A 23,881-nucleotide genomic window follows, 5' to 3' on the forward strand; every position below is an offset into this window, starting at 1 on the left:
GAGACGTAACCCCGCTACCCTCACAATCATAATCTTTTCTCATGCTTGTGTCACCGAAAACCGCACCAACATTTTATTATCTCGGTTTACCAAAACTAAGTTTTCGTTCCAATCCGAATTTGAAACTTAAATTTTTCTTACTGACGCACGGAAAACAAATGACTACATGCTGCTGCCACTATCGGAATGTAAACAAGTTTTTAATTACATTCGTTGTTTGCAAATATTTGATAATACAATGTGTCCACTATCAACAGAAACGAAGCAAAAAGCCTAATACGACGTTCCAACTGAAGGGGGCAGAAAGCGTTAACATCATACAGAATAAGAAAACAAGTTATAGCCCTACACACTGTATATTTCACTCAAAAAATAAGGCAATATTCCTTAATTCGTCATTAAAAATCACAAGATATAAACTAATAATAATGTTATTTGCTTTACGTCCCACTAACTACTTTTTCACGGTTTTCGGAGAAGCCGAGGTGCCGGAATTTAGTCCCGCAGGAGTTCTTTTTACATGCCAGTAAATCTACCGACACGAGGTTGACGTATTTGAGCACCGGACTGAGCCAGGATCGAACCTGCCAAGTTGGTGTCAGAAGGCCAGCGCCTCAACCGTCTGAGCCACTCAGCCCGTCAAGACATAAACTACAATCGAGAATTTATTTTAGACCTATCTATGTGTTTGGAATTTCAGGTTATGTTCGATCATGGATAACACTGAACAGTGTCCAAGCTTTAGATAACCTAAAACGTGTTTCAAAATTAGTCTTCAAAGTATATAGCGCATTATTTTTATACATCTAGGACTTTTCTTGCATAATGTTTGTCATATTCCTAGTTGTTGTGATTTTTTCTTTCAGTTAAATATTCCAGCCGCCTACGACCTGCCATCTTAGATTTCCCACTTTACCGGCCAACCGATCTCCGGTAAAATTTTAAACCGAGATAATACCCGTTATCCAAGATAATGTTGTTGGTGAATACAAGCTTCAACTGTAATCTCGGTTTTCTTGGCTTTAAATCAAGATAAAAGCTTTTACTCGCGTTGGTGAATTCGGCCTCATTCGTTTAAGTTTCCGAAGGAATCTTATACCTGTTACACTTCAAGGCCAGTAATAGGTCAGTGAGATGGACAGTAGGCATTCTAGGCAATGGCATGATGATAAACGAGGTTAAAAGTCAGGTTGTGAGTTTCACTAATAGGAAAAGTCCTTTCAGTTTTAATTACTGCGTTGATGGGGTGAAAGTTCCTTATAGGGATCATTGTAAGTACCTAGGCGTTAATATAATGAAAGATCTTCAGTGGAGTAATCACATAAATATGATTGTAAATAAAGGTAACAGATCTCTGCACATGGTTATGCGGGTTTTAGGGGTTGTAGTAAGGATGTAAAGGAGAGGGCATATAAGTCTCTGGTAAGACCCCACCTAGAGTATGGTTCTAGTGTATGGGATCCTCACCAGGATTACTTGATTCAAGAAATAGAAAAAATCCAAAGAAAAGCAGCTCGATTTGTTCTAGGTGATTTATGACAAGTCCGCCTCTATGGTGTAGTGGTTAGTGTAATTAGCTGCCACGCCTGGAGGCCCGGGTTCGATTACCAGCCCTGCAACGAAATTTGAAAAGTCGTACGAGGGCTAAAACGGGGTCCACTCAGCCTCGGGAGGTCAACTGAGTAGATGTGGGTTCGATTCCCACCTCAGCCATCCTGGGAGTGGTTTTCCGTGGTTTCCCACTTCTCCTCCAGGCAAATGCCGGGATGGTACCTAACTTAAGGCCACGCCGCTTCCTTCCCTCTTCTTTGTCTATCCCTTCCAACCTTCCCATCCCCCACCAAGGCCCCTGTTCAGCATAGCTAATGAGGCCGTCTGGGCGAGGTACTTGTCATCCTCCCCAGTTGTATACCCAGGCCCGATGTCTGAGGCCCAGGACACTGCCGTTGGGGCGGTAGAGGTGGGATCCATCGCTGAGTCCGAGGGAAAAACCAACCGTGGAGGTTAAGCAGATAAAGATTATTATTATTATTATTATTATTATTATTATTATTATTATTATTATTATTATTATTATTATTATTATTATGCTATTTGTCTTCCGTCGCACCGACACAGAAAGAAAGAAAGAAAGAAAGAAAGAAAGAAAGAAAGAAAGAAAGAAATAATGATTTCTGACAAAAGAGTAGTGTTACAAAAATGTTGCAAAGTTTGGGCTGGGAAGACTTGGGAGAAAGGAGACAAGCTGTTCGACTAAGTGGTATGTTCTTCCGAGCTGTCAGTGAAGAGATCGCGTGGAATGACATCAGTAGACGACTAAGTTTGAGTGGTGTCTTTAAAAGTAGGAAAGATCACAATATGAAGATCAAGCTGGAATTCAAGAGGACAAATCGGGGCAAATATTCGTTTATAGGAAGGAGAGTTAGGGATTGGAATAACTTACCAAGGAAGATGTTCAATAAATTTCCAATTTCTTTGCAGTCATTTAAGAAAAGGCTAGGAAAACAACAGACAAGGAATCTGCCACCTGGGCAACTGCCCTAAATGCAGATCAGTATTGATTGATTGAATACTCGAATTACGCACAGCAGTAGTTTTAAAGTTTCGTGGAGAAGGCTCGACTCCGGTGGTATGTCATGCGACGGAACGATAATTCAGCAGTAATAACTACGATGGAGACCGCCGAAACGGTGGATGGACAAGCGTGCTGTGGCCCTCAACCTTCGAGACTTCTTTGACAGGGCCAAATGGCGAAAATGTAGCCGAACAGCGAACCCTATTCGACGGAAATTTTGAATTCCTAAGCTTAATTATGGTTAATCTGGATAAGGGAAAATAAAGTGTTAGTAAGAAAAACTTTATAATACATGGACTAATCGTGTAAAGGCTCAGAAACACAAAAAGGAAATATCATGAAGCGATCTTCAAATACTTAAGAATAACGGTAGGGTGCTCGCCTGGTGGCCAAGGTCGTTAAAGCGTTGAAGTCTCAACGGTCTGACACCGTGGTTAGCCGGTTCAAATCCCGTTGGTCGAAACAATTTTCACCATCAGAATGTTGGCCGGCAGGGTAGGTGAGGTGGCGGTATACAATTTCTAATCACTGGAGTGCGAGCATATGATGCTGTTGATGGTCGGATGGGGACGTTAAGCCTTGAGTAGACCCCTTGATGTTATTCGACAGGAATGGGCTACGTGCCAACACGGGGTTTCACCCTCTCCCTACCTCATCATCATCCCACGTCAAGACGCGCAGAACATGTCCTCGGACACTCCCGACACTAAAAGTCATAAACAAAAACATAAATACGGTAGGGTAAAATTCTCGAAAGGTCCCGCACACCGGCTACTCAACACGACCACCGGTGATATTTAAATGTTCAGAAACATACTTGAACAAAGTGTAACTTCTTTCGTAGGGTGATCAATCAACCAATCAATCAATCAATCAATCAATCAATCAATCAATCAATCAATCAATCAATCAATCAATCAATCAATCAATCAATCACTACTGATCTGCATTTAGGGCAGTCGCCCAGGTGGCAGATTCCTTATCTGTTGCTCTCCTAGCCTTTCCTTAAATGATTTCAAAGAAATTGGAAATTTATTGAACATCTTCCTTGGTGAGTTTTTCTAATCCCTAACTCCTTTTCTTATAAACGAATATTTGCCGCAATTTGTTCTCTTGAATTCCAAAATTATCTTTATATTGTGATCTTTACTACTTTTAAAGGCACCACTGAAACTTATTCGTCTACTGATGTCATTCCACGCCACCTCTCCGCTGACAGGTCGGAACATACCACAGCTCGTCTCCTTTCTCCCAGTTCTTCCCAGCCCAAACTTTGCAACATTTTTGTAACTCTACTCTTTTTTCAGAAATCATCCAAAACAAATCGAGCTGCTTTTCTTTGGATTTTTTTCCAGTTCTTGAATTAAGTATTCTTGGTGAGGGTCCCATACACTGGAACCATATTCTAGTTACGGTCTTACCAGAGATTTATATGCCCGACCGAAGGGGACATGAATATACATACCTGAAATAAGTCTAACTGAAGCGAGGCCAATAAGTTGGCATACTTCGTCATAATTTTGCTGCCTGCCCTGACATTTTACAAGTAGGCGGACTTGTTGTAGCTTCCTACTCCTTAGACACATACTCTTCTTCTTCTTCTTATCCTCCTTAATCCGTCTTTTTCGTCGGACTCTGCGAGGGATCTCACATCTACCACCTCAAGAACAGAGTCCTGGAACGTGAGACTTTGGGTCGGTGGTTAAAACTGAGGAGGAGGATCGGTACCTCGTCCAGGCGGCCTCACCTGCTGTGTTGAGCAGGGACTTTTTTTTAATGCTATATGCACCATATGTGAGGAACCTGCGCGTATTTTGCAAAGGGCGGAAGTGCAAAGTGTTGAATGTGAGGAAAGGAACGTTAAGGACGACACAAACACCCAGTCCCCATGTCAGGGATATTCATCATTTACAATTAAAAACCCCTGACCCGGCCGGAAATCGAACCCGAGGCTCCTACTCCGCGGGGGGCCGGACAAGCAGGGGCCTTGTGGGGGGATGGAGAAGATCGGAAGGTGTAAACTTTCTGTGTTATGAAAAACATCGAAGAAAACTTGGAATTTGTGCTGTTCCGAGCGACAGCCCACGCGCACTAGTTAAAGATCCGTCGTTATTCACCATTCAAAGAACAGAAGAATAAAAAATATATATCTTCAGGGCAGAATGGTCTGGTATGTCATGGAATACGAGACACAAGTTAATATTTCATCACGGATGTTTTTTTCTTTTCTTGCTTTTTTGACCGGGGACAGGCTTGATCAAAACCTTATAGAAGGCCGTGATCTCTACAACATGCATTATTGAAACAAGCGGGTCCCAATGACAGTTGTAAGAAAAGAAAAGAAAAGAAAAGAAAAGCAAAGAAAAAGAAAAATATAACAACAGTCCAGCGTCGTAAAGTTATCGTATTGTTATCTGAAATGAAATGTCGTATGGCTTTTAATGCCGGGATATCCCAGGAAGGGTTCGGCTCGCCAGGTGCAGGTCTTTCTATTTGACACCCGTAGGTGACCTGCGCGTCGTGATGAGGATGAAATGATGATGAAGACAACACATACACCCAGCCCCCGTGCCATTGGAATTAACCAATTAAGGTTAAAATCCCCGACCCGGCCGGGAATCGAACCCGGGACCCTCTGAACCGAAGGCCAGTACGCTGACCGTTCAGCCAACGAGTCGGACGTATTGTTATCTGGATCTCGTGCAAAGAAGGCGTCCACTGCTTGCTAAACTGTTTGTGAGAGAGAGATGCCGCCCGCAACTTCAATGCTCCCGCTTCTTCATCTTTCTTGAAGATGCTCGCTAGCTCATTCAATTCAGCAACAGCCGAATGAACGTTCGTCTTTAAAACCATAAAATATGGCCTGTCTACCTACCTTCTTTCTCTCTCTCCCGCGTGCGTAAATGGTTGTGAATGAAACACGGCATGCGGTGATCGATTCAAAATAAAACACTACGTTGAAACAGTACAGGCAGTTTGAAATAAACTTCGGCACAATACTAACAAATATAATGAATGTTTCAGTCAATAAACGGATTTAATAATTCTTTTAACGGAGAATGAAACAAAGATATATTCTATCTTGTAATTAAATACAGGCTTGTACTTAACCATTAAAGTATACGAATTAGAACTATTTATATTGACTACAGTGGGCCTTTCAACAGTATGAAGTACTGTATCATCAAGGCTTCTGAGTAAATGCCGTGTGAATAGTTTCAAAACTTCCTGATTTTTAAAAACATCAATCTGACGATTATGTTATCTAGCTACTTGGCTGAATGGTCGGCGTACTGGCCTTCGATTCAGAGGGCCACGGGTTCGATTCTCGGCCGGGCCAGGGACTTTAACTGAAATTCGTGTTCGTCTTAACGCCCTGTGGGTGGGGGCGATAGAATAACACCCACGGTATCAACTGTATGTCGTAAGAGGCGATTAAAAGGTGCCCCAAGGGCTCAACTTGCGAGCGTGGGTTGGCGACCACAGGGTCCTTAGCTGAGCTCTGTCATTGCTTCCACTTACTTGTGCCAGGCTTCTCACTTTCATCAACCCTATCCGGTCCCTTGATCAACTCTTGTTATTTTCCGAGCCCAACGATACCGGTATTAAGTTTCCGAGGCCTAGGCACTCTTTTATTTTTAACACCCTTCGTGGCCCTTGACTTTCTTTGGCCGATACCTTCATTCTTCGAAGTGTCGGATCCCTTCTATTTTTTTTCTTTCAGATTAGTGTTATATAGAGGATGGTTGCCCAGTTGTACTTCCTCATAAAACAATAATCACCACCACCAACATTATTCGTCTTAATACTCTTTTCTACATCTGCATATACAACACATCACAGTGCGAACACCACAGAAACACGCAACAGTGAACACAACCCTCTAGAGCCAATTGGCGTCAGGAAGGGCTACATGCCATAAAACTGGATCAAATTCACATCGACCCCCAAATACTTGCGAAAAGATCAAGGAAAAAAAGGATCAGCTGAGTGTGTCCCAAAGACATATCTTAAAACCGAGCGAATTTGCTGTGCGATTCGGTCGCGTGCCTGTGAGCTTGCATTTGGGAGAAGGTGGATTCGAATCCCACCGTCGGCAGCCCTGAATTTTCCGTGGTTTCCAATTTTCACACTAGGCAAAGGTTGGGGCGCTGTATCTTTATTAAGACCACGGCCGCTACCTTCCCACTCCCAGCCATCGTCACCATATGACCTATCTATGTCGGTGCGAAAATAAATAAATAAATAAATAAATAAATAAATAAATAAATAAATAAATAAATAAATAAATAAATAAATAAATAAATAAATAAATAAATAAATAAATAAATAAATAAATAAATAAATAAATCAATAAATAAATAAATGGAAGCAATATTCGACTCAGTCGATTACCAAAGAAGTGTCCGCGCGTGTTAACACCCTGTAGCTATGGAGCCAAGCCCTGCATTCGTGAGATAGTGGGTTCGAACTCCACCATCGGTTGTCCTGACAAGAATGGTTTCCTGTGGTTTCCTATTTTGACTTCGAGACAAATGCCGGGACAGTTCGTACTCGTAGGCCACAGCACATTCCTTCCAACTCTTTACCAAATTCCATTCACCGTCATTCATTTCATTTTTCATCAGCTGGTTGGCGTCAGGAAGGGCATCCGGCCGTAAAAACATGCTATATAATTTCATTTCTCCGCATCCACGATCCCGTATTAGGAAACGTGAATAAGTGGTAGACATGCATGCATTTTCGGAAATGTCACAGCTCTTATGATTTCTCTTATGATTAGTACCGTACAACTGGAATCTGATAATCCCGTCGTTTTCCTCCTTAAAACAATAATTATATCAACCATGAGTTCGATACTCAGGCGTTTCTTAGGACCAATTGTAGGAAAGTTAAATTATTATTATTATTATTATTATTATTATTATTATTATTATTATTATTATTATTATTATTATCATTATTATTATTATCGGACGAGTTGACTGTGCGGTTAGGGACGCGCAGCTATGAGCTTGCGTCCGGGAGATAGTGGGTTCGAATCCCACTGTCGGCAGCCCTGAAGATGTTTTTCCGTAGTTTCCCATTTTCACATCAGGAAAATGCTGGGACTGTACCTTAGGTAAGACCACGGCCGCTTCCTTCCAACTCCTAGGCCTTACCTATCCCATCGTCACCGTAAGACCTAACCTATCTGTGTCGGTGTAACGTAAAGCAAATTGTTAAAAATTCTTCTTCTTCTTCGTATTATTATTATTATTATTATTATTATTATTATTATTATTATTATTATTACATAAAATGCAGACTAGCACAAGCGAGGAAGGCTTTTCTTAAGAAAATAAATTTGCTCACTTCGAACATTGATATAGGAATTAGTAAGACGTTTGCGGAGACTTTGGTCTGAAGCGTGGCATTGTATGGAAGTGAAACATAGACGATAACGAGCACAGAAGGAAAGGGAATTGAAGCTTTTGAAATGCGGTGTTACAGAAGAATGCTAAAGGTGAGATGGGTAGATCCAATCACAAATGAAGAGATACTGAATCGAATTGGTGAGAGAAGAACGATTTGGCAAAATTTGTCTAAAAGAAGAGAGGGGTAGACCAAGGTGTGAATATGGCAAACAGATTAGAGCAGATGTAGGATGTATTTACGTAGAAATGAAAAGGTTAGCACATGATAGGGTGGTATGGAAAGTGGATTTATGACCGAAACAACATTATTATTATTACTATTATTATTATTATTATTATTATTATTATTATTATTATTATTATTATTATTATTTTATCGATTTTGGCCAGCTGTGGACCACGTAAATAACTCCTCGTGATTTAAACTTTCTTTGGCGCCAGTACTCCTTCATCCTCCTGCTTGCTGCTTCTTTTCTTTCAGCCGTCCATTGTTGTTTCTTCTTGGTCGCTGTTTCTGGCTCTAGGAAACCCTTAAATGAGTGTAGCTTTTTTTCTGAAGGTGGTTCTATTGCGGATGTCTTGATGTGTGATGTTCATTTCTTGCAAATCCTTCTTCGTGTTAACAAACCATTTTTCATAAGAGCTGCCTTTCCTATTGGGCTTATTGAAGTGGTTAAAGATTTTCTTGGAAAGTCTGTCATCAGGCATTCTTGAAATATGTCCAAAAAAATTAACTCTTCGCTTTCGAATGACATCTGAAATCCTATTATTATTATTATTATTATTATTATTATTATTATTATTATTATTATTATTATTATTATTATTATTATTAGATACCTTCACTATTCGAAAGATCGGACCTCTTCTTTTTTTCTCTTTTAATTGGAGTCATTAAGGTGTATATCTCATTAAAATAATTATCATCCCATCCCTACAAGAATAATAAAGACCGAGCTCGATAGCTGCAGTCGCTTAAGTGCGGCCAGTATCCAGTATTCGGGAGACAGTAGGTTCGAACCCCACTGTCGGCAGCCCTGAAGATGGTTTTCCGTGGTTTTCCATTTTCACACCAGGCAAATGCTGGGGCTGTAACTTAATTAAGGACACGGCCGCTTCCTTCCCACTCCTAACCCTTTCCTGTCCCATCGTCGCCATAAGACCTATCTGTGTCGGTGCGACGTAAATAATAATAATAATAATAATAATAATAATAATAACAATAATAATAATGTAGTGGTTTCGTCACCCTCAGCAAGTCTCACCGAGCACTTGGGTTATTATAATCCACACGCGTTGTGACTTGTCGTGTTCAGAAAATTCCGAACTTTACTTGGCTACTTTTAGTTTGAAGATGCCTCTTGTTTTAAGGGAGGAAAACAATGATATACTCCTTGCTTTCAGTGGATAATTCATGCATGCAGACGTACACTTCTACTTGCCGTTGAGAGCACATCCTTCTTTGATTTCATTATTCAATACAGGTGGCTTCTATCTCACAGCTTGCGACACATGTCTATTGCTAACTGGGTCCCTGTAGAGACCTACAAGAGTTAGTAAAAATGCAATCGATTAGACACCTGACGACAGCGATTCCCATTTGACGTTCCACGTAACAGCATAACATATTTTAAGAATATCATAAAAGTAAACCATCTGCCTCTGTACTGTAGTGGCTAGCGTGATTAGCTACCTACCCCGGAGGCCAGGGTTCGATTCCTGCCTCTGCCACGAAATTTGAAAAGTGGCACGAGGGCTGGAACGGGGTTCACTCAGCCTCGAGACGACAACTGAGTAGAGGTGGGTTCGATTCACACTTCAGCCAACCTTGAAGTGGTTTTCCGTGGTTTCCGAGGGCAGGCAAATGCCGGGATGGTACCTAACTTAAGGCCGCTTCCTTTCCTCTTCTTTGTATATCCCTTCCGATCTTCCCATCTCCTCCCCCCCAAGAGGCCCCTGTTCAGCATAGCAGGTGAGCCCGCCTGGGTGAGGTACTCCTCCCCAGTTGTATCTCCCGACCACCAAAGTCTCGCGCTCCAGGGCACTGCTCTTGAGGAGATATAGTGCGACGTTAAAAAATAAAACAGCTTAATGTGTAAATTACTAATCACTAAGATTTGGGTATTCAGGAAAAGACATAGTTCTTTCCTGAGCTTAATTTACCCGAAATCTGAAAAATAAGGGTGAATGACGGGGCTTTGAACCCGTTTCAAGCAATTTTATATTGCATATAAGTGCATCTTACGGCCAAGTATATTGTTTTGGTCATATTTCACTTATTTTAGTGATATAAAAAACCAAACCCCATGGCACTACAGCCCTTGAAGGGCCTTGGCCTACCAAGCGACCGCTGCTCACCCCGAAGACCTGCAGATTACGAGGTGTCGTGTGGTCAGCACGACGAATCCTCTCGGCCGTTATTCTTGGGACCGCTATCTCACCGTCAGATAGCTCCTCAATTCTAATCACGTAGGCTGAGTGGACCTCGAACCAGCCCTCAGGTTCAGGTAAAAATCCCTGACCTGGCCGGGAATCGAACTCGGGGCCTCCGGGTAAGAGGCACGCACGCTACCCCTACACCACAGGGCCGACTTTTTAGTGATATAAGGTCACATATATCTTGTGAAAAACGACGCCTCAACTTCAAAACTGCTCAAAATATAACCAAATGTTACCTGCGTGGAGTTTCAAACACTGTAATAGATATATTTTCTTTCTTTCCGCGAAGAAAGATAGGCGGCGAGGTTTAAAAGGCATAATTCCGAGAAAGAGATGCACGGACGTACGCCAACAGATACTAGAAAGCACACTAATGCTTCGTTTTTTAAATTTAAGAAAACCGAGTGAGAACTGCGCCTTAAGGCTATGATAATGAATGAATGAATAACGTTTTAACGTACTGTAGCTCTGTCAGTTAACATGATTAAATATGTGTGCAGTATTCATCGCTAATTATTTTTTTTGGAACTTCAGACGTATACTGTTATTAACTCACTAATACTTGGCTACCTATCCCCGAAACTGCTTACGTTATTTTACCTTTCTTTAGGGCATATTTTGTTAAGTCATAAATTTTCGAATCCTATCAATCACGCACCCTGGCACCTTCTCAAGTGAATAAAGAGAAGTGCAACGACGTTCGGTCAAGTTGCCTCACTCAGCTAGTGCAATGCACCGGGGCTATTCCCATTTCATTGCAACACACCAGAGCGAGAGTTAAAAATAGGCGCGCGTTGCCGCTGCTCCAGACTGTACATGCAGTCAGCTGAGGCCGCATAACAAAGAAACACGTGGGTGAGCCACCAGTATCATTTCGAACGCGGCAGGAATTGTAACGACTGCGTAACAGCATAACAAGTTTTCTCCTGTATGGCATTGTTTTTAAATCACAGTCAGTGCTAAACTGAATCATTTAAAACATCCCATTTTAATAAAACATTACGAGGGCTTGATGTAAAGAAGTCGCGAAGAAATACATTTATATATCGGTAGCAATTAACTTAAATGAATAATTTATTTGCTGTCAAAATGTTTCAGAAGACTGATAATTACGAAATAATTACGAGAGGAAATAAAGAAGAGTTCCATTGTAATGTCGATTATGAATAAGACTCCACTGAGAGTAAGATACCGAGGTTCAAATGTTTTTGAGAAAGGTGTACCTGTGAGAAATTTATACAATAGGCTACCATCCGCTCATTTTTTGAGCGAATGCACATATATTCAGACTTACGCCTACGTCACGGATGGTTTCAATGTTAATAAAGTCTCATGCGAAACAGCACTGATTGTTTTATGCAATACTTTCGAGCGGGAATCGATTCAGAAATGTACGGTAATTTTCTTTTTCAGTTGACTCTGTATAGCATTCGTGAAAACGCAGACAAAGGAAAAATACGTATTTCTTTCATGACAATGGAAATGATACCGAAAAACAAAATGTTTCTCACTTCTTCACAGTTAAAACTTCGTAAGATGACCCATAAATGACAAATTTTCTGTTACGAGTTAGATGAGGGATATCTGAAACATTAATTAAACGTTAGTTGAAAAGTTGTGCGAGTAAGGACATTTGAATGTCGCGACGAGAAGGGGAGGTAAACAAAAAAAAAAAAAAAAAGATGGCAAGACTTGAAAACAGGTTGTGTGGGGAGCTGTTTCTCTCACCCTCATGCTGATGAGAGCGTGGGCATGCAAGCAAGCAAGCAACACACATACACGTATAGAGCAGCTGCCATCTTCTCTCTGTCTCTCTTCACGTTGCTTGGTAACGGGCCCGCTTCACCGCACCGCAGAGCAGCAGCTACCCCTCCCCGACCCCTTCCCCCTCTCGCGGCCGCGGGCGGACAGCGAATGTCCACCCAACCCAGGCCTGCCTCCCTGCCTGGCCAGCAGAACCGTGCGACCGAAAGCCGAACACGCACATCGTATGTACCGTGCTAGGCTAGGGGGGTTATTGATCGTACAAAGGACCTTCCCTTTCCTTCCGCTGTCTTCACACTCCGCCAACCAGTCACCTAACTGACCAGTCCGCCAAACGTAGTGTACAGTGAGTGATGTGCTGGCGCAATATTTCAGCAGAATAGGGAGAAGAGAGAGGGAGAGAAAAACTGAAGACTAATCACCTCAACGAGCACGCAGTTTTCCACTTTTCAAATATCCGCCCGGCCTCCGCCGCGCGCAACTCGGCGAGCCGAAGTTGTCAACTTTTTGGCGTGTTTTTACTTCTGGTCGTGTGTTAGCGAGCGCGCTGCTATACTACAAGTTTTTAATAACTTCGCACAGACACACACGAGTGAAAGTGTGCGTAGTAAAAAGTGTTGTGATTGGTCGTTGTTTCGCGCCAATACCATCCTCGGTGGGTGGAGCTATCATCAGATTTATTCGCAGTATTTTTGAATCAACAAAACAGAGTGACAGCGAGGTGCTTTAAAGTGTTCATTTGGATTATAAAGATAACAGTTTTTGTTCGCAGTGTTTTTGTGTTTGCGCTACGTGAGTGATGGCCTCGACAAAGTGTATGCTGCCAGCTAAGAGACCAATAAGACAGTTATCAGTGAGAGAGAAGTTGTTAGCCATTCAGCGAGTGCACAATGGGGAGTCAAAAGCGTCTGTCGCTAGAGATATCGGCGTGCCGGAATCTACACTCAGGGGGTGGTGTAAGAGTGAAGATAAGTTACGAAATGTCGCCCGATCGTGTGGTACCCCGGAATCGCAGCATTCCGAGGACAAAACGGAGGTCAGTGCCGGTGAAATAATAGACTGCGGTCCATCAGATCACAAGCGAATGCGAACTGCAGAAGAAAATATAATCATCAATAATAACAATAAGTTGACGCTACCACCACCACCACAACAACAACAACAACAACCACCACCTCCTCCAACAATAGCTCCTCCACCACCCCCTCCTCCTCCGCCACCACCACCTGCAGAATTAGACGAGGCTCTGTGGTACTTGATAAAACAACAGCAACAGCAAGTGGGTTTGCCGGTAAATGCTCCAGGTAATGTGGGTAAGGAAGTTAATGGGGACGGTAGCAGCTGGTTTTGGCGCTGGTACAAACGCTACGGCTTTTCCCACTATCCTGCAGATCCGTTTGCCGACAAAACCAAGATGATCGGTGATAATACTGGACTTCAGAAGTACTCAAACGGTTATCCGAACAATAACCCTTTGGCTCTGAAAGCCCGTTCTGCTCTGGACAGTGTGCTGTTGAACGCGAGGGACAATAACAGCAATGTGACTACCACCACGACGACGACCACGGCGAGCCCGAAAGTCGAGGACTCGGACGATGACGAGGAGGATGAACCCCCAGCAACTGCCGCGGAAGCAGTCAGCCACGGGGAGAAGTTCCTTAGGTGGCTAGAATGTTGTTCGGATCCAAGTGTGACCGCTATGCAGATCTTACAGTTTCGATACCTTCTGAACAACGTGCGGGCCTGTGCCGACCGAAAGGCGAAACAGATCAAGACGAAGACACGATCCAGGCGAAAGTAAGACATTTACGGTGTTCATCATTGTACCATTTGTTACCATAATAATTATAATGTAAGTAGTATTTCATAAAACTATAAGCTATACAAATTCAGTTTCATCTCCCTTGCATAAAGCCCGAGCTTAAAAAAATACTATTAGATATTTTTAAAGTTTTGTTTCCGACGTTATTCTATGTTATGTCAATTCGAAGTGTGTAAACAGATCTCTAAATGTGTTTAATGACAGTGGGCCTAATTAAATGATATCACTCTATTTTTACGAGGTTAAATGTCGGCAGTTTCTTCCCGAAAATAAAAAAGAGGAAAATTGACTTCCGAAAAATTATAGAAAATATGCATCTTAATTCTTTTAGGAGTAGATTTATGTGTCTAAATCATGCTGATATTTTGCTCGTAATTATTTTAATAATTCCAAACCGGAAAGCAATGCGGTTGTTTTGTAAAACCAGTTGAATCATTACTTCTGCTGGTATCTGTTGTAATATTTAAATATCAATTATTATACCACTTTTTAATTTCTCATAACCTGTATCAAGATTTCCATAGTGAATTGCAATGTTAACTGCCATTCCTATGTACTAGCCAAGAGAGTTGTCGTACAAGTTTGTGATAGTATTCTAACAGACACTGCATTCAAGTATAGGTTTTAATTATCACTCTTATAAAACTGACACGTAAATAGGCAGTATTGAGTTTTCAATGCATTGTGTAGGTCATGGTTTAGGCTATAACAAAGTGAACAAATGGGCAGATGGTAAATGCATAGGCTAGTAACCTAATAATACATTTGAAGTGTGAAATAACTTTATCCCTTACATTACAGATTCATAGTACTATTGCTGGTAAAAAGAAATGTTAGCACATTTTATATTCTCAAGAAGCATTCAAAACAGAATCGATAGTAACCCCCTGTACCTTGTGTCTTTTTTTTTTTTCAAGTTGCTTTACGTCGCTCCAACACAGATAGGTCTTATGGCGACGATGGAAGAGCAAAAGGCTAGGAATGGGAAGTAAGCAGCTGTGGCCTTAATTAAGGTACAGCTCCAGCATTTGCCTGGTGTGAAAATGGGAAACCACAGAAAACCATCTTTTGGGCTGCCGACAGTGGGGTTCGAACCCACTATCTCCCGAAATCTGAATACTGGCCACACTTAAGCAACTGCAGCTATCGAGCTCAGTTTTTGTCATTTTGTTTCATTTATGAAAGCAGTAATGTTACCTATTAGCAAATATTATTAACGTTACACAGGGAATACTGGCAATCCTTAGATTAATAGTAGCTTTGGTAACGCATATTGAGTTTAAAGTTTTGGTGCCTTTTTTTAAATTTCTTTAAATATTTTTTTTATTGGCCTATAGTTGCCATCAAGTGTAAGATGCACATTTTGTATGCTCAATTTTAATAATTCTGTTGTGCTTCAGTACTGTTTTTAATGACCTGTTCCTTCGTCAATCTTGATCATTCTCTTAGTTGGCATGTTACATTGGAGTTTACCAAGCTCGACAGCTGCAGTCGCTTAACTGCGACCAGTATCCACTAGATAGTGGGTTCGAACCCCCCTGTTGGCAGCCCTGAAGATGGTTTTTCGTGGTTTCCCATTTTCACATCAGGCAAATGCTGGGGCTGTACCTTAATTAAGGCCATAGCCGCTTCCTTCCCAATCCTAGCCCTTTCCTGTCCCATCGTCACCATAAGACCTATCTGTGTCGGTGCAATGTAAAGCAACTTGTAATAATAATAATTAACACTGGAGTTTCTCCCCCCCCCTCCCCCCCTCCGTCCACCAGAGCAGCTTATTGGTATGGAATATAAAAAACAACGGCATTCTTAACGGTTCCATGGATGTCAGAGTTCTTTTGTTTCAGCCTTGCGATGCCAAGGCAGCTATGTGCAGTATTTCTAGCATTTCATACTGTAAATTGTCATGCTTTGTCACAGGATAATAGAAATTGTGTGATATTAATACCTAGAGAGCAGTGCTGGTTCTTTACAAGAAGTCTGGGGCTGCAGCCCTCTCTCAAATTTTTCAGAAAAAATATGTCCAGTACCATATTTTTAGAAAATTATGTTCATTTCTTAAGGATGAAATATATTACATATCATTTTATCTTCAGCAAAACGTCGATAGGTAATTTTGTCAAGCGAATAGATAGAGAAACAAGCCTTCACACATTACTGTGATTACAGATTTGGAGTCCTTACTGACTTTACTAATGTAGGTATTATGATTTGGTGTGGGATTTGCAAGTACTTTTTCTTGCCAAGTTTGTCTGTCAGTTGTTCGATGTGTCTGCAGGTTTGTTTGGCATTTTTGTTCCTATTCAGGACTATAGCCTCACCAATCGCAGTTCTTCTGTTGCCCTCAGCCCCTGACCACTGTACTTCTGCTTCCCAAGTTTCACCGCCTGGCCTTTGTTCCATTTTGTTTGGCGTCAGCTCTTTTAGTGTGAATTAGCCAATTCTTCCTATCTTGGTTTATTACTGGACTTCATTGAGCTTCCCGTAGGTCTTTGTTTATTATGGACATCCAAATTTGACGAGGTCTTCCTGGGCCTCTTGGTTGAGTTCCCTACCCCCATTAACGTCTGGACCATATGGTCTTCTGAGCTTGTCGCGACATGGTCCTACTGTCTAAGCCTGGCCTTGGAATGTTTGTCAACATATGACCTATTACAGACTATGAATCTCATGTTAAATCTGTATTGACGGTTGAACTTCTTACAAAACTATACCAAAATTATTTTGTAAGAAAAACAATGGACCTAACTTTGAAACTTCCATGAATCAAATTTTTCCTTGCTTTGTCCAACATCATGACTCCGCTGGTCCATCTCAGCAGCATCTTCCTTATCCATACAGTCAAACACTCTGCACTAGCCTATACAATATGGCCGGTAATATAGCTGTTTCACAGAAATTCCGCTATTGCTTAATACTCCAGACAGGTCTCTCAGTTTGATCTACTCATAGTTTATGCATCGGTATCACTGGTTCTACCTTTGGAGATGACTAATTCTTGATATTTAAAATCTTCAACTTCTCTGAGTGGGTACATACATGGACATTCTTTTATTTATGCAGGGGATTGTCATTCGCCTGGTCGCCAGCACTGCAAGCTTGTCTCCCGCCAGGCACTTTGCGGTAATGTGCTTTGCAGTCTGCTGAGAGCTTTATCAGCGTAAGGGTCAATTTAGTCAAGTGTTCACGTGTTTAATGCTCGGTGTGTTGTTCCAATGCCATTTTCACTACTGAGGATATGTATAGGCCTATACTTAATACCTTCATAAAGTACACGAAAACTTTTGCGAAAACACTCCATGACTCGGTGCTGGGCGCATTACGGCAGAGTGCTTGGCAGGAGACAGGCTCGTAGCACAGGCAACCGTGTGAGTAACAATCCCTTGAATAGTTAAAAGAATGTCTCTGTGTGTTACTTTCGTTAGGAGTATTAGTAAAGTTAACACCACACGTAGGCTTATGTCACCTGCCTGCTGATTTTCAGACCACCTGCTTCTACAGTCACTATCTGTTGATCCCATACCGCTAGACGAAAGCGAAATAGCTGAAATACACACTACAGAATTCCCTCGTAGCGCTACATAATATTTGTCTTACAGCTTTATATTCGGTACTGTTGAGCATTTTCATTCCAAAAGAAATTGCTGGTACTGTGTGAAAGCATTTAAATAGAGGAGGACATTTTGTAAGACATTAAAATCTAACTGTAAAATAACATATACCAAATGGACTTAACAAATAATTTGACGAAATCTCCACAAGTAATTTGAGGGCAGACTGTTATGAATACACAGTGAAATGATGCTGAAACTAAGTTACCATAACATTTCTCAAGACAAGTGTATAAAGCCTTACAGATTCTAGTGAACTATACTTAGTTCATTGGATTTAAACTTCTTGTTTGCTCTCAGCATTTCTTCAAGCTCTGTAATTTTTCAAGGTCTTTTTGAAGCATATCATTACATAGGTGCGCATTCCTATTGAAGTACCTACCAGTACCACTGCCTCCACATTTGATAACAAATGTTGACTATCTCACTGACTAATTAAAATTTATTACAAAGATACATTTTTAACAATGTATAATGTTTTAGAAATATCACAATTTAGAGGCTACATTAAAAATTGTAAAGCGTGTAGTAGCACAGTATAGTCATAAATAAGTCCGCAACATTTTGTATCTCTAGATATAATAGTTCACATGATTTGTACCTAATAGTGAAGGAAAAAACCCAAAAAATGGAGTTTTGGGGGGAAGTACAGTAAAAAAGCATGTATTACTCACCTATCTCATAACAAGGCTTCGTATTTTTCATAATGTCTTTGTGATTTGTATAAGAATACATATAAATTAATATTGTATATTCTTGGTTTTAAACATCAGGGAAAAACCACAAAATTTTGGTTGTATTCACAACCATCTGCCTTTAAAATGGTGTTTCGACTGAATGAAACTGATTGCACATCAGATCTCTGTTATTTCTTTGTTCTATTTTGTTTTTGCCCCCAAATTGCAAAATTTGGAATTTACCAGGTTATTGAATAAACATTTAGTTAACAAATAAGCTGCAATACTTGCTACACAAACTTGTATGGCACAGGCATTATTTAAAAAAACAATCTTGGTTTCTTTATAGGTAAGGTTTAATTTTGCAGGCAAATCTGAAGATGATGAAATTTGATGAATATTGTTTAGAACCTCTATTGGCAGTAAACTGTGTGATTCAAAAGGTGACTCGGAAACCGTAACAGCCCATACTTTGGTAGAAATACAATTTCTAAATAGGAACATACACTTTGGGATGAAATGCTGCATCGGGGCAAGCCTGGAAATGCCTGGGACGACACAGAGGACAATTAGTTTTTCCAAAATGCTTTACAATAGAGAACTGATAATCAGTGAAGTGCAGCATTTGTTTGTGCACACAGTGATGTTCGATAGCGAGCGATGTTTACAAAAGTTGCTGGAACTGCTGTCCACCACTTTCCCAGGCTTGCCCTGATGGAGGGGTTTCGTCCTAGACTATACGTTTCAACTTTAAACTAGTACTTCGACCCCTCGATGGGCTTCTTTGGTTTTTGCAGAACATTTTGAATCTCCTGATATTAGTAATTTTATTCCATGAAAATATTCCTGAAAATCTTCAACAAAAAATTGTAATTGAAAATCAATATTTTTTCTCAAAGAAACTTAAACATTCTACAAGAAAACTTCAATGTCCAGTTGCTGGATACTTTATGTAACATTTTATTAAGGGTGTTAGAGTGATATTCATGTAAGGGCCCTCTTAATTTTTCCTTCTTGATGTACGAATTTGCAAGGAGGACAGGAACAGAACCCGGACTGATTCAGATGGCAAGGCTCGACAGACTTGCGTATTAAATCTATAAACCAGTAAGAGACTACGATTTATTTTTGATAAAAAGACTGGAAGTTTGATCTTGATCTTACCAGGACTGTGGGCTTCTCCAGACTCTCGTATTCTATGTGATCGGCGACGAACTCGGCACAGCCTTCCCAAGTGGACAGTTCTGGATAAGATAGTTTCGTTGGCCGAATTGTGGTGCACACCATTTTCTTCATTCCAAAAAATAAAATAATAATAATGTAAAGTTATTGATGAGATGATGTTGCTATATTTATTATGTTATTTTAAATCTTGGTAAAAGAAAAGTATTGTATATAATAATACTAATTATTTCTAGACTCTCTCTCTACCATTGTCATTGAGTGTTTATCGTTATGTTCTTATGTGACGATGTTTCTTGTAAACTGACCACCATTGGGAATATAGCCAGGTAATGGATTTGTCATTCTACTGAAAGTTAGCTGGTAGACCTGTAAATCCTTTGTTAGTTGGATAGAGCTAATGTTCAAGGGGATTGATATATGTTACAACCTACAACGATTGGTCTGTTTTATAACATTTTTAATCTCGGCCCCTACTGCATATATAGTGAAATTTCTCCCTAATGGACACTCCCCAAATACGGACAGATTTGTATGCCCCAACTTGAATTGAAACAATAATTATGAAATCACTTCTTGTTTACGGACACTTTCAGATACCGACATGGACAGCTGTTCGAGAATCCTAAAGCTTGCTTCATCTCTTGACAATGGACAGAACCGGGATTTCGAGACCTAATAGATCTTAAAGAAATTGGGGGGTAGACGTTCCACCTAATCAGTACTTCAATACATTGTATGTGTTTTAAAATGGAAAAATTAGTTTCAAGAACTGTACAGAATATACTGTACTGACAAAAAGACAGCTAGGGTTAACTGTACCTACTAGCACTCCCGTATGGTTTGCTGAAGTCGTAAAATGCTGCCTGACTAATGGGTCTAAAGTTCAGTTAATCAATTTGACACATACATACATACATCATCATTATAGACTGTTATGCCTTTCAGTGTTCAGTCTGCAAGCCTCTGTGAATTTACTAAATGTTGCCATAATCCTCTATTTGCAACTAGTGTTGTGGCCTCATTTAGTTCTATACCTCTTTATCTTTAAATCGTTAGAAACTGAGTCTAACCATCGTCGCCTTGGTCTCCCTCTATTTCTCTTACCCTCCATAACAGAGTCCATTATTCTCCTAGGTAACCTATCCTACTCCATTCGCCTCACATGACCCCACCACGAAAGCCAGTTTATGCATACAGCTTCATCCATTAAGTTCATTCCTGACCTAGTCTTTATCTCCTCATTCCAAGCACCCTCCTACCATTGTTCCCACCTGTTTGTAACAGCAATCTTTCTCGCTACTTTCATGTCTGTTACTTCTAACTTATGAATAAAATATCATCAGTCCACCCAGCTTTCGCTCCCATAAAACAAAGTTAGTCTGAAAACAGACCAATGTACAGATAGTTTCATCCGGGAGCCGACTTCCTTCTTACAGAATACTGTTGATCGCAACAGCGAGCTCACGGCGTTAGCTTTACTGCATCTTGATTCAATCTCACTTTCAGTATTACCATCCTGGGAGAACACACATCTGTAACTATTTTTCTTTTCACTCACTTGTCAGCTGTTTTGTCTCGAGTGCCATATAGAACTGACAGGCTGCGAAAAAGTTAACGAGAGTGCAGAACAAAACTACATGCAGAGTTTGTGCACTTGCAGATAAATTATTGGTAGGAAAGACACAAATAAGTACAATTTTTTACACATTGTTACACATAATGCATCTTCTGAATTTACAGTTGCTTTGGGCAACCTCCCCCCACTTACTAAAGGACACCTTCCTGATGTGGATATATTGTTAAGTCCAATCCATCTCCATGAAGGAGAGCTAACATTGTACAACAGTGTGACTTTCTAAATTATTCTATTTTTATAATGGAATCATATATTTTATAACAAACTGACGGAGGCATTATTAAACTCTCTAGTATTAGTTTCCTTCATAGATAATCCATTTATCAGTATATTTGCATTCTGCTGCTTTAATTATGCTGTTCAAGGCCACAGCTACAAACCTGACTACTTACAGCCATATATTTCCCTGAATTAGTAATTTTAATTTTGTGTGACTTTGATATAACATAATTGGGCCAATTTTTTTCATGCTGATAATTTTTGTCAAGCAACCATCAACCCAAGGCATATCATTCTGGTCAGATTGTAAGGAGAGAAATTATTAAGATATACCACACAGTTTGGAAGTCGTGAGGATATCGGTAACAGATTTGAAAAATGTAGTTCACGGGAAATGAGTAATAAGGTTTTCTCGGACATTCCCTAGCACACTAACCTTTCACTTGATGCAACAATGCAGTGTCCTCCTTTTTAAATTCACAACGTCATTCACTGGAATGTATGGCTACAGTTCCGCTATCAGTCCTAAAATTGTCGAAAAATCAATTCTTTTAGTTGGAAAGTTGCAACATATATACTAATCCCCTTAAAGGAGAACATCTCATGGCAGTTTTCTGTATGAATAAGACACATTTAAAGGAAAAGTAAACCAAAGGATAAGTTAGTTTCCATGTCATGTTACAATGGTTAAGTTTGTGACTTTTTCGCTACACTTCAAATAAACAGATGCGATGGACGTAGGAATGGGGGAATAGATTTATAAAGGTTCATCTTCTGCTTAATCTTTCACATTATTAAGTTTCTATGATTACTGATGTGCAGTGAAATCACTTTCTTTCGTTGCTGAATTTGCACATTTCAGTTAGGCTTTCCCAAATTTACTTGGAGATGGCACATCTAGTCTTGAGACTATATTTTTCATCTAACCAATGTCAATTCAATGTTAATGTCAGCATCCGACATGGCATCAGCATTGCTGACGGATCCTGGGTAGTTTCTTTTCTTTGTCATTTCTAGCAGTTTGCCATCCGAGAGAACAGTATACGCTGTGGTCCAACTTCTTTGGGGTTTGCAAAATTTCACCATATGTACAGCACATTTGTCTTTTTTTTCCGACTGATTCTCAGTTCATTTGTTTCTAGTACTATTCCGTGTACAGCATGGTCCAAGACAAGGCTGACCTCAATTTTTATGTCAAGTCTGTTTGATCTTTAATTCTTTTATGATGTATTATGTCATTTTAATTACTGTTTTAGATGGTAAATGAATTAACCTGGTTGGAGACATTTCAACAGGAATCCTGTCCTGGTAGTTGGTTGTTCTCAAAACTCCAATTGGGTAATTTACTTACGCTCAGGAACAGATGTAAAGTCAGTAAAATTAACTTCAGTTGTCATTACTACATAACTGACATCAACATGTATGTCTGTGCACAGAAAACTATACCATACGTTGCCAGGTGTGATTTTTACAGAACACAGAAAAAAACAAATCTAGAGTTAAAATTAATGTTTAGTTTGCTGAGCCAGTTGAGTTTGATACTGGAAGTAGTGCTGCACAGAAATAAGGCCTTTCCTACCAAACAGAATTTTCAGCTGTCCAAACTTTAAATATTAGTCTCATTACAATATTCTTTTGACTAGAAATCTGATTTGTTTTTACGGCTTAGGAAACTATTCAATGTAACTCTGCAGAAGAACAAGAAATAAGTATTTCCAACTTTTGGTATGGTCTCCTGTGAACATTACACACAATTCAAAGTGGAGGAAAACCTTTCCACTATCACTACAAGTGCTAAAGGAGGACATTCATGTCATTTAACCTGTGATAAGTGTTTGTAATTATTTACAAAGAGATCCTCACAAATTATTTCAGTGTAAAAAAAAAAATGTATGCTGATGTCAAATCAAGCTGGATAAGGTAAAGCAAGAATTCCTTTGTAATGGTTGTTACATTCAAAAAGGAAGAAAGTATATTTTCTCCAATCTGCTTCAATTCAGGGCCAGACTATACAAAACTTATTCTATTACAGTTTTGAGATACTAAATTAAAGCAAATATAACATTTACCCCAGTTGAGGTGTTAAAGGCCGTTTTAAAAATTGGATACAACTTTACTCTGTATACTGCCATATTTCTGTGAATTTTCTAGAAAAATTCTGAATGGGGAAAAAAAAAAGAATTATTGTTGTTGTGATGTACACACTTTCATGTTTATGAAGTTTTCTGTTTTTTTTTAAAAAATGTGTGTTACAAGAATTGTAATAAGCTAACTAGCCTAAATATTATTTAAAATCTTACACAAATTAGCAAACAAGTACATATATTGTACTGTATATACAGTGATCAGTTATTTTCTCAATTACGTTAGCTATTGAGCTAAATTTGTACACAGCATTGTTCAACTTTTAAGTTCAATATTTGGAAAGGGCAGCTTTCCAGTTAATGCTTTAATCATACTCTTCAGTCTTGAATGGTATTTCCTTGCAGGATTTTAAAACAAAGATTGAAACATTGCAATTAAAATAATGTGAAAATCA

At 39.9% G+C, this 23,881-nt stretch overlaps 2 protein-coding genes across 2 annotated transcripts in view; one reads left to right on the plus strand and one right to left on the minus strand.

Annotated features, from left to right (window-relative positions):
- lobo (lost boys) overlaps nt 1–12,327 on the minus strand; it is a 308,482-nt gene extending 296,155 nt beyond the window's left edge. The window contains exon 1 of the mRNA XM_067156796.2: nt 12,211–12,327. The gene's annotated coding sequence lies outside the window, so the exon portion shown is untranslated. The remainder of the gene's footprint in view (nt 1–12,210) is intronic.
- A 533-nt stretch (nt 12,328–12,860) lies between these two features.
- LOC136884268 (protein distal antenna) lies at nt 12,861–14,108 on the plus strand. The gene has a single exon (XM_067156335.2). It carries the CDS (start codon nt 12,995–12,997, stop codon nt 13,994–13,996), a length of 1,002 nt encoding a protein of 333 aa, XP_067012436.2. The 5' UTR covers nt 12,861–12,994; the 3' UTR covers nt 13,997–14,108.
- Nucleotides 14,109–23,881: the final 9,773 nt, after the last annotated feature.

Source organism: Anabrus simplex, chromosome 12 (assembly GCF_040414725.1).
Source record: "Anabrus simplex isolate iqAnaSimp1 chromosome 12, ASM4041472v1, whole genome shotgun sequence".
Taxonomy (NCBI): domain Eukaryota; kingdom Metazoa; phylum Arthropoda; class Insecta; order Orthoptera; family Tettigoniidae; genus Anabrus; species Anabrus simplex.

Coding starts and splice junctions, on each gene's coding strand:
- LOC136884268 (XM_067156335.2), top strand. CDS start 12,995: ATGGCCTCGACAAAGTGTATGCTGCCAGCTAAGAGACCAATAAGACAG.